A 17397-nucleotide genomic window follows, 5' to 3' on the forward strand; every position below is an offset into this window, starting at 1 on the left:
CCACCATGCCCGGCTAATTTTTTCTATATATTTTTAGTTGTCCAATTAATTTCTTTCTATTTTTAGTAGACAGGGTCTTGCTCTTGCTCAGGCTGGTCTCGAACTCCTGAGCTCAAACAATCCGCTTGCCTCGGCCTCCCAGAGAGCTAGGATTACAGGTGTGAGCCACCGCGCCCGGCCTATCTTGTTTTCATATCTAATTTTTATAGCTGATTTTACTATGTATTACTAATAATTAGTTGATGTCATGTTCTAGATAAACCATATTTTTTTTCTAACTCTGTTCTGCCTTCTCCTTTTCTCTTAACATGTTCTCTTCACACGCACACACCCTCCTACCACACAGTAGCTGCCTAAAGCTGCAAGAACCACTTAGCATTCACTTTCAGATACACATTTTTCAACTTACAGCCTAGAGCTTCTGGAAGGATAGAAGAGACCCAGCAAAGAACTAAGAGCAAACGTGGCTTGGTGTTTGGTGGAGCCATCCTGGAAGAGAGCCCTGCAGTCTAGCAATCGGCTGCAGTCTCAATCCCACAGAGAACACAAGGGGGACGTAAGGAACGATGTGGGTGGGGAGGAGAAAGGTGGTGTATGTGACACTGCCACCCATCCCTCCTGAGCAGGAGTGTCAGCTACCCCATTTATTCTCCAACCTCTTTGAGGAATAGTTAGCAGCAACATCTGGAGAAAGGGCAGGGATACAAACTGAAAGAAGATTAGCAGCCCATCCTCTTCTGGCTTCTCTGAAATGGCTTACAAATAAATATTAAACATTTACTAATTTATTTATGTTTATTTTTCTGATTACCAAGCCTAGTGGGTAAATTTCATTCTTTAGCTTATTAGATGTCTTATCAGCATTTGGCCTCTTGGAAGCTTCTCTTCCTTGGACTTTTATGATACCACATCCTGGGGTTTCTGTTTGTTGCACTCAGTTTTCCTTACAGGTTTTTTTTGCCCTTCTGGTCGTTTATGTTGTCCGCAAGATTCTGTCTACGGTCCCATTCTCTTCTTACTGGGCCCGGTCTGCCTGGGTGATACCATATCAAGCCACAGCCAAGGCTTGAAATGCCATCTGATTTTTAAATCTGTATATTGTATTTCTCATCTCATTCTGGGCTCCAGATTTGTAGTTCCAGCTGCTGACTAGATGATGGGTTGCCAGCATCTCCACCTGTTTAAAATTGAACTCACTATATTCTTTCCAGAGCCCATCTACCACCCATATTCTCCCATTTCAGTGAATGGCAACACCATTTAGTTACCTAAACAAGAGCGAGGTGTTTTCTTTGTGCTCACTTCCCAGGAGGCTCCCATGTACTTTCTAGTCTATATTCAGCGTACCTCTGGAATTTACTGCTTTCTCCCAAATCTCTTGCAGCAACTAGTCTTTCTCATCTCCCACTTAGCAGCCTGCAAACTGGTCTCTTTGCCTCAGGTTTCCTAGGCCCTAATAACTCCTCCACATTTCTGTCACAGTAATCATTCTAAAATGCAAATTTGATCATAGTGGACCTACCACTTAAGGGCAAGGGACAGTTGCCTTTTCCTTTTTCTCTGAAACACCCAATTGCATTGAGACATCCGGTGCTTACCTGGGTTGGCCTTTACAGATCAGAATGACACACAAAATAACACAGAAGCCCTTGTTGTTATCCTGGGAGTCTAGAACTTTCATAGGCTTTGGTTCACTCATCAGTTCCTCTCAGAGGCCACTCCACACCCATCTGCAAACCTAATTCAATCTAGAGATAGTGTTAGTATGTGAGTGAGGGGAAAGATGCGCCAGTAGCAGCAAGCCGGCTCTGCTGTGATGCCTGCTAGACACCTGGTGCGATGCAGGCTCGGAATCCAAAGTGCACGGCTCTGTGCAGGCATCTGCACAGGTAACTTGTTAGTGCCACTCCCCATTTACCTCCTTCCAGTTTACCAGGGTTAACAAATTTGGCAGGCCTAACCTAAAAGAATCATATACCCGATCTGTTTAATTAATAAATTTGAAGGTTTTTTTCCAGCCCAGGTATTTATACAACAAAGATTTACTCGCAGTGACCTGTAACATTTCTATGAACCATACACCCAATGTGTATTGTGCAAACAGCCCTTTACTACCCATAAATCCATTATTTGCTTTTGAATCCTACTCTAACTAATGCCTGCATTCCAGTTAAGGAGATGTGAAGTATTTATACACTAAAGCTCTCCTACCACAAAAACAAAACCTATAAATTGGCAAACCACAGCACATTGGCCAAACCTGGCCTATGACCTGTTTTAAAAATAAATTTTGTTGGAACACAGCAATGTCATTCATTTATGTCTTGACTAGGGCTGCTTTTGTGTGCTACAACAGCAGAAATGAGTTGTTGCAACAGAGACCATATGAGTACAAAGCCTAAAATTATTTACTGTCTGGCTCTTTTCAAAAAATTTGCCAACCCCTGTCATAGAAAGTCAAATATATCCACATTCCAAGTACAAATAATGTCCAAAGTAAAACACGATTCAAGCTACTATTACTGATTTATCTCTGTACTACTCCCCACCTTTAGTCAGAATAATCTAAAATTGGTTAAATAGTGATATATCAATAAAATAAAAATAAAGCCTGAATTAATACACTATCCTTAATGTATGATTCAAGCCTCATTTAAATAATTTTTTAATAATACATAAAAGATAATTGAGAGTTATGAATTTGGTGTGAGTATAAAAAAACATGTCAAAATTTAGTTTATATTTAAACTCATTTTCCCAGGACATTTTATCTCATTACCCAATGAGAAAAAAAAAGGAAAGAATCTACCTTAAAATTAAAAGATCTAGAGTAAATCATATACTAGAATGAACTACTAGACCATCTAAAATACCTTCTCAACTACAAGAGGAAGATATAAGACATATTATATACAACATATATTATACATAATTATATTATATACTTATGCATCACTATATAACAAACTCAGTTTTGTTTCTTCCTATGCAGTCACAAAACTGTTTTTGGGAGTGGAACTGGGCTTGGGGGAGAGGGCTGGTGGTCTTCCATGCACGTTAGGCAAGTGTTTCAAGTACCTGAGTTCTCCTATAATAACCCATTATGGGCTTAACATGCATGTATTTATATAAACCTAACTTTTTCATTTTATGTTTTCAGATTTTTTCACTTCTTGGGGAAAAAGAATTCTATAAGTTCACTACATGTAGGGTAAAGTATTTGCCAAAAAATGACCTCTTTTTTCAGGCAATGTCCTCAAAGAGCTTGTTTCTCGCCTGTTTGCAAGACTTGGTTTGGAATAAATGAGTAGTTCTTAAAAAGCACATCCGCCCACAAAAGATAATGATTTGATACCATGGGGCCATGGGGAAGGTGTCCTAAAACAAAGTACCAAAGCCCTGAGGGCAATTCCAAAGAAGGGACAAATTTTAGTTCTTTCAATAACAACAATATTGTTACAGTAACTTTCTAAGATGACTACTTGATGGATAGCAGTTATTAGGATGTATAAAATTTAGAATGTTTATTAAAAGAAAATAAAATTAGTCTAGTAACATTATCACCACACCTTTAATATAGTAGAGACTTTAATAAGTCACTATAGCACTTATTGTGTCTAAAAATACTATATAAATACTATCAAAGTCAATATCACAATTACAAAATGCATCTGGCTGAGTTATAGTCATGCGTAGCATAATGACATTTTGGTCAATGACACACCACATATATGATGGTGTTCCCATAAGATTATAATACTGTACCCTTTCTATGTTTAGGTATGTTTAGATACACAATGGTAAAATTGAGTTAAAATTGTTACCATTGCCTCCAGTACTCAGTATGGTAACATGCTGTTCATGTTGGTAGCCTAAGAGCAATGGGTTATACATAGCCTAGGTGTGTAGTGGGCTGTGCTGTCTAGGTTTGCATAAGTGCACTCTGTGATGTTCCCATGACAAAATAGCCTCATGATGCATTTCCCAGAACATAGCCCCATCCTTAAACAGCACATAACTATATTTTCTTTGTAGATTCTATACAGTAGAAACCTCCCAGAACAATATTGCTTACGTGTTTGCCAGTTGTAGGTCTGTGACACTGTTAAATCTCCATACTTGATGAGACACACGAAGCTGTGGTTGCTGGTCACATTGAAATCCAACTCACTGCTAACAGTGTAGAGCTCAGTTTCAGGATCTTGGGAAACTGTTGTGTTGATGGCGTTTAATTCCTTTTTATTTTCCAACCAGGAGAGGTGAGGCTCTGGAAAACCTCCAGAGGTTGAGCAAGTTATTCTTCTAACGTTAGAAGATGTCGTTTCAGAGGCAGTTATACTAGGTTTAGGGAAGTAAGCTAAAGAAAGAATAAGGATATAATTACATATATTTACATATCTGTGTGTGTGGGTTTATATTCTTAATAAATTATCCAGCTTTAATGAGATGTAATTTGCATCTCCCCATAAATCACTAATAGTTATGTATATAATCCAAAGAGTAACTTTGATTTGAGTTGGCAATATCAATTCTTTACCACTTTTGGTAGAGATAGGAGGGTACTTCTTAGAGAAAGGAGAAGTAGGTTACTGTGAATAAATGTTGCCGTAAGTACTTGCAATTGTAAGAGATGAAGAGAAAAATAACAGACATTTGTTGAGCTCTTGTTTCTTACGTCTGACAGTACCTAATTTTGTATTCACAACAACCTTAGGAGGTAGGCTGTAGATCAAAAAAAGTAATTCAATATGATTTAACCTAATATAATTTCCATTTTATAAAAATCAAACTGAGGTTTAGAGAAATCAACCAGCAGTGGCAGAACTCAAGTCCTCAGCTGACACCAGAGCCTGTTTTCATGGCCTTTCCTTTCCTTCCTTTCCTTTCTTCCCCAAACTTGAGGTAAACAAGTGGCTCTTTTCCCTTTTATCTATTTATTTATTAGCTATAACGAACACCTGTGAACCCACCATCCAACCTGAGGCTCAGCACACTGACAGTAACTTAGGTCGGTCTACCTGTATGGTCTCACCTGTCCTGTCCCTCTCTTTCCCCACACCTGCAGTAACCACTACCCTAAATTTGTGTTTAATATTCCCTTGCTTGTTAAAAAGTACTCTTATACTCAGAAAAACCTGTGTCCAAACTGTACAACATTGAGCCTATAATTTCAGGCACTACATTTTACTGATTCCCTTGCCGTTTTGATATGCTTAAAAGGGCAGAGGCTTCCTAGCTTTCCTCCAAGACACTTGAGGCACCTTTTCATTTGTGTATTTGACTCCCCCATAAGATACTAAAGTACACACAAAGCAAAGTATAGGGAAATGGCTGCAGAGAACGTAGGAGAAAGCTCCCCTACCTTCTTCCTAACTTATTCTTAAGGGATTTAACTTCTCAGCATGAATGTGAGGGTTCAATCCCCCCGTACCTCATTCCAGAGAGTCCCACAGAGATGTTGTATAGCATAGTGGCCATCAAGAGCAGGTTTTAAAACCAGCTCTGCCTTGTGACCCTGGGCCAATGACTTAACTGCTAGTCTTAGTTTGCTCATCTACAAGATGGGATAATAATACCTGCCTTCCAGGGTTGTAAGAATGAACTGACGTCATTAATATAAATCACTTAGCACAGAGCCTGACACACGGGAAGTCAGGTGATAGATTTAGGTAGGTCCTAAATTTGTCCTCTCTTAGATGAGTCCTCTCATTTTAATCAGGTTGCCAGGTGAAGGCTTCCAGGAATGCCTAGTGGCACCAGGAGCAACGAGGAAAGGGGGAAGTCATGACAAATGATTGTAATTGCCAGGAAAGGGAAAAACCTGGATTTGGTTGGTGTTTTCTTAAAGAACCTTGTCCCTAAATGAAGTTTGACATGTTCCTGAGCCATTTTTAGTTGGCATTATCTCCTACTTGTTAATTTATCCTATAAGACCAAATCATTACACTAGCAGCTGACATCAATAATATTCCCATTGTTTCTTATAACACCAATATGTCATGTGTTATAACCAGGAAGAACAAATCTAAATAACTCATAACCTAAATTATGATTCGTGTTCATTTCTGTGCTCTGCTTTTCTAAGAAATAAACTATAAGAATGTCACACATACCAGGAATTGTATTAAAAATCATCTTTTCAAGGTCTCCCTGGGCTGAGAACAGCCTCAGGCCTGCCTGTCTCCTATCCTCTCTATAAAGTGATCTGTTTAGGGTAACCACTCCCAGGGGCTTGCAAGACTGTGTCTTTTGTATTTCATTTTAATCAGTTAACCCCTGATGTTTTCACCACTCTTAATGGGGAAGGGTAAGAATGATTTATGAGAGGAAGAGGTGCATATGTTTTAGAAAGTCAAAAATTCATTAACCTGGTTAATTTGTTAACTAATATAGCTAGTTCTCAAATGTGCAGCTTAAAGGAGGTTTTCATATACTGCTATGCTGACATTATATTGTCATTTTACAATCCTAGACAAATGTAGGGTAACCAACTCATCCTATTTGCCTGAGACTTTCCCAGTTTTAGCACTGAAAATCTTGTGTCCCAAGGAAACCCCTCAGTGCTGGGCAAAAGAGGACAGTTGGTCTGGCCAAATGAGAGCTTGTTTAATTCCTTGCTTCTCAAACTGTGGTCCTCAGCAGCAGCACAGGCATCATGTGGGAGCTTCTTAGAAGTGCGGAATCTCAGATCCAAAGCCCAGACTTGCTGAATTTAAATCTGCATTTTAGTAAGATCCCCAAGGGATCCACAGGTACATTAGCATTTGAGAAGCACTGTTTTTAATTGACTAAGTTTCCAACAGGGCAAAATTAAGCAGGTGAGTTTTCCCTTACCTAATTTTTGTGTCCCCACCCCTTTAAGGACCCCAGCAATCTCATGTTGCCCCTTAATTGTCCTTGGTCTCCTATAGTAATCTGCTATGAGGGCCTGCCCTCCCTGAAACATTTCCTCTTCTCCCTCTTGGATTTTCTTCTTTGTCTTTCTACCAAAATTTACCTGACCTGAGTCTACTTCTCACAGCAGTCCCCAACCTTTTTGCACCAGGGACAAGTTTCCTAGAAGACAATTTTTCCACGGACTCGGGTGGGGGGCAGGAATGGTGAGGGATGGAGAGCAGCTATAAGTAAAGACGAAACTTCCCTCCGCCCACCTCCTGCTGTGCAGGCCAGTTCCTAACAGGCCACTGACCAGTACTGGTCTACACCCGGAGGTTGGGGACTGCAGTGTTAGAGGACTATGTACCTAATGTAATTAACTAATACAGGCTGATACGCTTGTGGTGCCACCTCCCCCAGGTAATACGTTTCCTTTTCTTTCTTTCTTTTTTTTTTTTTTTGTAGCAAAATGTTTATTTTCAGCATCTGGGTGGGGATGGGTGGAGGCCAAAAAAGGCATCCACACATTTTCATTTTTAACAGAGATCTTGTATGGGAAAAATGCTGAAACTAACAGAAATAGCTATAATGATGAGAATTTCAGAAATTAATGAAGGTGAATATTCTGGAAGAGGTAGCCTTCTTAGTATCCCTCAAATCACATCACCGTATGATCATTTGCTATATCCTCAAGTAACAGAAAACACAGAGTGAAGTTTAAGATAGTTCCACGTGACTTTCGCTTTCCCCCTAAGTTTTAGGTGTGATCTGGATGCTGCAGGTAAAGATCCATAGCTAATGACCAAAGCAGGGACAGTGAGGGATTCACTAAGGATCTGCTGAAGTTACCAATTATCAAGGTTAATCATTATGTTATATTAAGTAAAAGATTTGTTTTTCACTAAAGGCTCAAGTGCCCAGGAAGATAAAGAAATGCGTTTGAATTTCAAGTGTGAGAGAATGGCCCAGGGTTGTAACTACACAAGGGCTGGGGCTCCATCAGCATCCTCTAGTCCTACCACCTATGACTAAAGCAAGGCTCCTTCCCTCCCAAGATGAGAAATGCTTGCCCTTTATGGTAGGTGTATAAACAGGGCTTTGCTTTGTGAATTAGTTTTCTTCAGAGTTATGCATCCAATTCTCTAAAATCTAACTTTGCAGGAGAGACTGTTAGATGAAAGCTTCAAATATGCAATAAGTAAATTATCACTTTGAAAACATTAGGACAGTAAAATAGCCATAGTACTAGACACTCAAATACTGCTTGAAAAGATTTATGCCTGCATTGCTCTTTTACCTTTTCAACATACTTCCACAGGCATATATCGCTGGATCCTACATCACACCAAAGATGTCACCTGGTGATTCAGAGGCTCTTTAGGTCATTACAGTGCTCCAGGGTGATTGTCATAGGGGGATTGTCAAAGTACAAGAAATACACATTAATAGATATTTCTAGGACGTCTTGAGAAATCAATTAGGGTTTATTGTAAAACTAGAGACTCAACCCTAAGAAATGAAGAGAAGTACATCCCGCTTTGGTGAAATTTCCACCTAAATCAATAGGCATGCGCTTTAGGGCATTACGAACCTGCTGGCCTAAAGTAAATCAGAAAATCCCACCAACCTCTGACTGATAACATCACTGAAGTCAGGTGTTCCCGTTTGTAAGACCCTTTTTCGAGCTTCTGAATGACACAAGTATATTTGCCCGTGTCGGTCAGGCGCAGATCCATCATCATGATGGAGAGGTTATTAGTGACGTCAATCATGGTCCGGTTCTTGTACTTGGGCCACCTTTTTGTTGACCCAGATATGACACTCAGCACCATATCATTCTCCTTTTGCCAGTAGATGCGAACTCTCGCCAGTTCTTCAGCAGAAATGTTGTAATCACAGGACATTATTGCCATTTCTTTCACTGCCTTGATCACCTGGCTAACACCTAAGGAGAGACAAACAGAACAAGATTTTATATTTATTAAACACGATTCCTGCATGAGCAGGAATCCCGACTTGGCAATAACAGAACTCAGGGGGTTGTATCTAGTGACTAAGCATGATCAGAGAATCCAGTTGGATTTTTTTGGTCCCCAGTGCTTTTTATCCTCCCTTCATTTTTTTCATTGTGGTTAAAAAAAAAACCACACAACATAAAATTTACCATCATAACCATTTTTAAGTGTATAGTTCAGTAGTGTTAAATATTCATGTTGTTGTGAGACAGATCTCCAGAACTTTTCATTTAGCAAATCTGAAAGTCTATGCCCATCAAACAACTCCCCCTTGATCCTCCCCTCAGCCTCTGGTAATTGCCATTCTGCTATTCGTTTCTACGAATTTGACTTTATTTTTTTGAGACAGGGTCTCGCTCTATTGCCTAAGCTGGAGTACAGTAGCACAATCATAGCTCATGACAGCCTCGAATTCCTAGGCTCAAGCAATCCTCCTGCTTCAGCCTCCCAAACAGCTAGGACTACAGGAGTATGCCACCACACCTGGATAATTTTTTTTTTTTTTTTAGAGACAGGTCTTGCTATGTTGCCCAGGCTGATCTCAAACTCCTGGCCTCTAGTCATCCTCCTGCCTCAGCCTCCCAAAGTGTGAGAATTATAGGTGTGAGCCACCACACCCAGCCTGAATTTGACTTTAGATACCTCAAACAGTACAATCATACAGTATCTGCCTTTTTATGGTGGGCTTATTTGACTTAGCATAATGCACTTAGGGTTTATCTATGTTGTAGCATATGACAAGCTTTCCTAAGAAAGACCTCATTTCCAGGCCCTCTCTCCTCTTGGGCAGCAGGACCACGGGGCACGAGCACCTTTCCATTTCACCAGCTATTCTCAGGCCTCTGTCAGACTGATTATGACCCAGCCACAGCACTGAGGAAGAGGGTTTTGTGCTGGTGGGTATTCGCATAGCATTGTGAAGTATCTCAGAATGTGGCCAGTTGCTGCTTTAAGGAATATAACTGAAACTGAGGGGGCAGAAATGAAAGGATACATATGAAGGGAGCATATTTCAAAATGAAGCTATAATAGCTAAAGATCAAGCTACAACCCGGACACTCTTAGGGATACAAGGAAAGCAAAATGATATGCAAAAGGAGCATGGAATATGCATTCCTGATGATGTGGAGTCTAGTCCCAGCTCAGACATCTGCTGATTAATCTGTTTCGTTATCTGTAAAATGAGTATATCTCCCCCTCAGGATCACTGGAAAATAAAGTTCAAGTAAATGAAATGAATAGAAAAGTCCCAAGGACACAGAAGGTCTTATGTAAGAGTTTCCTTTTTTCTCTCTCCCTCCTCCTGCCACCAACTCCTGCCCTCTGGTTCCTTTCGTCTCACTCAGGGACTACGTCAAATACATAGGAGTCTGGGCTTGCTCTGGGCCAGACAGACAGAGCAAGAATGGGGCCCCTTCCTCTGGGGCCCCAAATAATAGGGGTTTTCCCCACTGAACTGTTTGTTCCTGCCCCCAAATAATCCAATGTTTCGAACAGATTTTGACATGTGGTGACGTTTGCAAAGGAGAAATCGTAACTGAAAGAGAAGCTAACTACTCTCAATGACGGTTCCTAAGGAGTTTTTGTTCAGCCATGTGAGGAAAAGTGTGGGTGTCTCCCTAAAGGTCACACACCATCAATGGGCTGCTTGACGTTCCTCTCTGAAATCCACTTCTCACCAGACACTGCTGCTGAGGAAGAACCAGACTAAAAAGAGGAACCTAAAATCTTCCCTGTGATTTGGGAATTCCCACAGGGACCTGGCTTCCATAGGTGGGGGCTCCACTACACAGGGACAGAAAACAGCTGAAACATCTCTGAAGGGTTTTGTCTGCTTCAGTGACTCGGAGGGGAGAGTCAGTTCCCAGAAATCTCAGCATTACCGGTTGAATTTCTGAGCTTGCTTTGCCATTTTACAAATTGTCATGGTAACACCTACCTAAGGCAGGGGGCGTGAGGAGTCAAACAAAATACTGCACGTGAAACTCCTCCGTAGTACCGGGACATTAGCGGGGCCAACGTCCTTTCCAGAGACCCACACAGCCCAGGTCTCATTCCGCTCACCTCTGCTCTCGTGCCCCCCCCCCCCAGAGAAAGGCCTTCTCTGACTCTCCCTAAACATGCCACCCTCCCTGAGCACATCCATCCTGCTACTCCTTAGTCTCTTGCCCTGATTTATTTCTCTTCAAGCTTGTCTTGAGCTGACATATACTTTTACAAGTGTGATTTCTATTTACATGAATATATATGATATATAATTACTTATGGGGCCATGAGAGGAGAGGCTTTGTCCAATTTGTTCATTGCCATACCTGCAGTGTCTAGAACAGGGTCTGGCCCATAGTAGGTGCTCAATAAATACTTGCTGACTGTGTGCCTAGGCATTAGGAGATGGGGTCTGGCTCATATGCTACATATAAGAATCATAACCTTGAACGAATTGGTTAAACTCTTTGGATCTCAGGTACCATTTCTATAAAATGGGCATAAACCTATTGCTATAGTTCAACTGTGTTCCCCAAAGTTCACGTGTTAGAAACTTTATCCCCAGCAAAACAGTGTTGAGAGGTGGAACCTTTAAGAGGCGATTAGGACATGAAGGCTCTGCCCTCAGGAACGGATTAGTGCCGTTATCTAGGGAGTGGATTTTTTTGGCAGGAGTAGCTTCCTTACAAAGGATGAGGTCCACCCCCTTCCTCCTCTCTCTCTTGCACATGTTCCCTTGCCCTCCCACCTTCTGCTAAGGGATGAGGCAGCAAGAAGGCCCTCACCAGATGCAAACCCCTCCACCTTGGACTTCCCAGCCTCTGGAACTATAAGAAATAAATCTCCATTCTTTATAAATTACCCAATCTTAAGTATTCTGTTATAGCACCACAAAACAGACTCAAGCAACTATCTTCCCTTCTACACATAATTATCACAGGGATCATACGAACCCAGATGGGAAGTGCCTGTTAACCACAGAATGCTACACAGATTTTTAATGGGGCCATTCTCATGCATAGCAGCCTACTTTGTTGCACCACACCCAGGATGGGACCAGCACCACCACGGTAACTGGCTGACCCTTGGACTGAGTTGAGTGCCCATAACTGTCAGGGGTGCCCATCTTGCATTTACACCAGCAGCAGTAGAAAGCGGCAGAGGCCTGAGAGGAGATGGGGAGAGAAGGCAGAGATAAAAGGTGATGCTGCTCACCTCTCCTGATGAATGTGTGTACACTGCCCACCTGCGTGGCACACTGGGGACACTCACAATGCTGTCCCCACCCCTGCCTTTCCTGACCCCTCGGCCATCCCCCTGTCCTGACCGCTTCAACTCTCAAGTGCTAAATCTGTGAGAGGATTTACTGACAAGTGTAGAAACCACTAGTTTTAGGAAATAATGCACCTCTCAAGAACTCAATCTACAATAGAATATTATCTGGCCATAAAAATGAATGAAGTACAATACATACTACAACATGGGTGAAACTTGAAGACATAATACGCAGAGAAAAAAGGACACAAAATGTCACATATTATAAGAAATGTCCAGAGACAAATTCCTAGAGACGGAAAGTAGCTTAGTGATTACCAGGAGATGCGGGTAGGAGAAGATGGGGGGGTGGCTGCTAATGGGTATGGTGTTTCTTTTGGGGGTGATGGAAATGTTCTGGAATTAAATAGTGCTAGTGGTTTTACAACATTGTGAATACACTAAAAACCACTGAATTGTATGCTTTAAAATTGTGAGTTTTTATGTCATTGCAAATAAAAGATGCAGGGAAAAAGAACCCAGTCTAGGAAGACATGAATCTTCCCTAAACCTGTCCATATAGGATGGAGGCAGTGTGGATGCAGGGGCCTCCCCAGGGCACTTCGGTGAGTTCAACCCCAGCAGCAGTCAGAGGGGCTGCCGGGGTGGGGGGTCTGAGCGCTGTTCACCACTTCTCCTGGCGGACAACGGAGAGAAGCAGCGGGCACAGCATCTGAAAACTCACCCCGCGATCTGACATACACGGCATCACTGAGGACTTAAGTATGCTTTAAATAAACATTTCCCCTGGCTATAAAAGAAACATATATTAAATTTTGAAAGAATAGAAAAATACAGAAAAACATAACATTCACCTATTGTCTCACCACCTGAAGATTTTACAGTTGATGGTTTGTGCACACCCTTCCCATGGAAATGACCTTTTTGGACAATTCTTCTAAGCATTTGATTAAGCGAACCAGCAATGACAGGGCTGGTGTTGGCCCTGGGCTGGGTGCTATAACCACGCAAGGAAGATCAGGTGTGTCTGCTCTCTAGAAGCCAGCAGATTTGAGACTTGTCACCTGATTTTTATGTTGCTCCTGACTTTGTCTTCTTTTAAGACTCAGCTCTTATACTCTGTGTAAATACGATCCTTACTTTTTTTCTCTCTCTGAGTAGTATTTATAACCTTAAAATGCTCAGGGGTCCAGGCATGGTGGTTCACACCTGTAGTCCCAGCAATTTGGGAGGCTGAAGCCGGAGATTGCTTGAGGCCAGGAGTTTAAGACCAGACTGGGCAGTATAGTGAGACCTCACATCTCTACAAAAAGTAAAACAAAAATTAGCTGGATATGGTGTTGCATGCCTGGAGTTCCAGCTACTCGGGAGGCTATAGCAGGAGGATCTCTTGAGCCCAGAAGTTCAAGGTTACAGTGAGTATGATCATACCACTGCACTTCAGCCTGGGAGTACAGCAAGACCCTGTTTCTAAAGAAAAATGCTTAGGGACTTGAACAACTCTTATCAGGGTAATGATGGCAAAAATTGTCACTCATGGGACCCCTTGGCTGGCAGCATTCTGACAACAGTGGTACACTTGTTACAATCGATGAACCTACATTGATGCATCATTATCACCCAAAGTCCATAGTTTATGTTAGTGTTCATCACTCTTGGTGTTGTACGTTCTGTGGGTTTGGACACATTTATAATGACTTATATCCATCATTACAGTATTACATAAAATAGTTTCACATCACTAAAAAAAAAAATCCCCTGGGCTAGAAACTGCAATTTCGCAAAACCCCCAGGTGATTGACATGTATAATTAAAGCATGAGCAGCGCTGGGGCAGACCGTGCCACGCCCCTGCAGAGCCCTTCTGGCTCCCCCGTGCTCTCCACACAGCATGCAGATCCCTGACCTAGGTGCCCAAGCCCTGTGGGGTCTGGCCCCTGCTTCTTCCCAGTCTGGACCTATCCTCCCGGCTTCCCCCAGCGCGCTTCCCTCCTCGCTGGCAGGGGAGGAGGGCACTTCCTCTGACAGGCCTGTACCTTGCCTTCAAAGCACTTTTCTCTGTTTGTTGGTCACACATTCACACATTCATTTGAGTGACTACTGGGTTACTTTTCTTCTTCCTCTCAATGACTATAAATTCCTTGAAAACAAGGGCCATGTCTATTTTGCTCACAACTTGTCCCTAGGACCAAGAAAAATCTCTTGTGTATAGGAGATGCTCAATATTTGTTGAGCTAATAATTAAATAAAAGAATGAATACCTGTGCCAGACTCATCCTTACCTTTGTGCCTTTGCCCAGGCCATTGCCCTCCCAGAAGTCTCTGTCCATCACCCATCCACGTCCATACAGCCCAACCTGCTTCAGCCCAACCTGGTCCCTCTTTTCCCAGATCTTGGACTCTTTCAGTCAGAACAAAGCACTTCATCGCTCGTTGCTTATTTTATGCGGGTTAGTTTTGCCTTCCCCAAGTAACACATGCACACCTCTTTAAGGGTGGGAATCCTAGGCCCACCTGGCACACAGTAGGTGTTCAGACATAAGAAGCTCATGGATTGGTTCCTTGACTCAGTCACAGCAACGATAGAATCTGGATGTAGCAGTAGCACAAGGTGCTTTCCTAAACATCTTTCTTTAGCTCAAAGATCATCTCCTTCTATTTACCTCTGACCCTAATTTTCCTGGTACAATTGCTAAAGCCTGGGTTTTAATTTTCCTTTTATGTTTTCTTTCTCTTTTTTATTATCCTCTCTCTCAGTTCTGGGAAGCCTGTACAAATTTCCTTCTAAATATTTATAATTCGTTCAGACTCCCCAGAAGACTAGTTTGGGAGCATTTCCTCAACTTCCCAAAAGAAAATTGTAAGTGCTGGAAACATAATATAACCTTCAAATACATACGAAATCTGATGTGTAAATTGTGAATTTTGTAATTATGTAATTCACAATTTTATGAATTGTGTAAGTGTGTAAATTAAGCCATGGTTCTCTTGGTTCTGCAACAGTGGATAATAGCAAACTTTACAACTCTGGACAGAAAAATTAAAATGACCACCATGGCAGACAAATAATCTGTGTGCTTCCAGCTCCTCTTTCCTTCCCTCTGCCCACTCTCCGCACCTCATACATCCCAGGCAAGGCTCCAGTGAGCAGCTTTTAATACAAGGACCTTGGACAGTAGGGTCTTTACAGACAGACTGGGAAACCATGCTGGATCCCAAGCCTCCTCTTTATTTTGGGGAAACCAGGAGGTATGCTACTCCATAGGAGGCACATCTTTTTTTTTTTTTGAGACAGAGTCTCACTGTGTTGCCCAGGCTAGAGTGCTGTGGTGTCAGCCTAGCTCACAGCAACCTCAAACTCTTGGGCTCAAGCAATCCTCCTGCCTCAGCCTCCCGAGTAGCTGGGACTACAGGCATGTGCCACCATGCCCGGCTGATTTTTTCTATATATATTTTTAGTTGTCCAATTAATTTCTTTGTATGTTTAGTAGAAACGGGGTCTCGCTCTTGCTCAGGCTGGTTTCGAACTCCTGAGCTCAAACAATCTGCCTGCCTCGGCCTCCCAGAGAGCTAGGATTACAGACGTGAGGCACATCTTTAGTTTTAAGACTTTAAAAAAAGCCAGAACCATTCTGCCAACAGGATGAGCCCCACCCTTCCTGGCAGTCCTGCAAGTTCAGCACCCTTAAGACCACCGGAGCTGGAACAAAAGCCTCAAGAAGTGAAAATATTATTTGCAGGACACATATGAAATACGATGCATCAAATTAAAAATAACTAAAAATATAATTTTGTGCTAAATCTGATACCACTTAATGTCAGATGTCAGTGTTGAAAAAGGATAGCAGCACCGAAAGCGTAAGAATAAATATCAAGAGAAAAGTTTGACATCCAGAAGATTATATTCCTAACCTCTTCCTCCTCCCTCCTCCTCAAACTAGAAAGCTCATCATCATTCAGTTTTAGAGGCAGAGCACTCAGGCTGAGTGGCGTCATGGAAATGGAGTTTGGGAACTGGACCTGGAGGCCAACACCCTTCTCCCTTCTCACATCACAAAATGTAAACGAGCATCTAGTGATTACAACTCCAAGCTGTCTTTCTGAATCAGCTTTATACTTTTGTTTAAATGACATTGTCCCACCCTTCCTTTAAGGTCTGGGTTCTTGAGTTAACTTGGCCTCTAACTTGCTATGAGACCATAAGCAAGTCCTTTAACCTCGTTGGACCACAGTTTTCTCATCCTTGAAATGTACTGGAAACACCCTGAAGGTCCCCTTCTGCTTATAGGGTGATGGAAGGAAATGGCACAAAGAACACTGCTTCCTTTCCCTTAACCCTGTAGCAGTGTACTCAGTTAAGTTCCTGAAAGTTGCTTACCTGAACAGGAGTGGCAAATGCCAGCCAGCACCAAGAAATTGAGGTATAAACACTTGCATACTTGTGTGTAATCCATTGGTTTAGGTGGGAGATGGAAGCCAACAATTTAGACCTGGACACCTCCCAAGTATGAAGCAGGCGGGGCTGAAGACAATCCAACTGCCCACGTAGATGATTCTCCACTGATGTTTACAAAACACACCGATGAGAAACTGGATAGTGTTCCTGGGTATCCAAAGGTTGTGGATTTATTTTCACAACCTGAAAAAGAAAAAAAATACAAGTCATCCAGGAAGGAAGGCCTGCCTACTGTGGGTTGTAAACTCCCAAGTTGCCTGCCTAAAATAAGTTGGGGAGGTTAACCTGAGCGACTTCTCAGCCAGGGTGTGACCCTGAGGAAAAGTAAGTCAGGGAACCCTGTGAGGAGGTGGTGACCATGCCTTGTGCTGTTCTGAGAACCAACCATAGCGCTTCCATGAAATGACTCTCTGCTTAATAGGTGTGGTTAGACTTTGTTAGAAACACATAGAACTAGAACCCTTAATATCACTAGCCAACCCATGAAAGTTCAGATCCTCTTCTGAACATACCAAGAAATGCAGAGGAACCAGCAAGGGTGTCCTTCGTCTGAGGCAGTACTTAAGTTATGAAACAACTTCTTTCTTAACATAGTAACACAGGGAAAAAAAGTATCTCAATTATTAAACACCTCTACTCAAATAATATGTCATAAAGGAGTAGAAGTTCTCAATCAACACAAAAATCTATCGACAAAAAGGGAGGAAAAACAAAGACACACTGCAAATGTTACTTATGTAAATCATTTACTGTAATATGAAGAGGCTGGGGTTTTTTTCCCAGTAAATAT

General features: G+C 42.0%; 1 protein-coding gene across 1 annotated transcript in view; it reads right to left on the reverse strand.

Annotated features, from left to right (window-relative positions):
- The window catches only part of CD80 (CD80 molecule), an 18548-nt gene extending 1943 nt beyond the window's left edge, over positions 1–16605 (reverse strand). The window contains exons 1-3 of the mRNA XM_012639491.1: positions 16530–16605; positions 8504–8821; positions 4076–4357 (exon numbers count right to left, since the gene is read on the reverse strand). Coding sequence (XP_012494945.1) covers positions 4076–4357; positions 8504–8821; positions 16530–16605 — 676 coding nt within the window. The remainder of the gene's footprint in view (positions 1–4075; positions 4358–8503; positions 8822–16529) is intronic.
- Positions 16606–17397: the final 792 nt, after the last annotated feature.

The sequence above is a fragment of the Propithecus coquereli genome, unplaced genomic scaffold, assembly GCF_000956105.1.
Source record: "Propithecus coquereli isolate 6110/MARCELLA unplaced genomic scaffold, Pcoq_1.0 Scaffold10, whole genome shotgun sequence".
Taxonomy (NCBI): domain Eukaryota; kingdom Metazoa; phylum Chordata; class Mammalia; order Primates; family Indriidae; genus Propithecus; species Propithecus coquereli.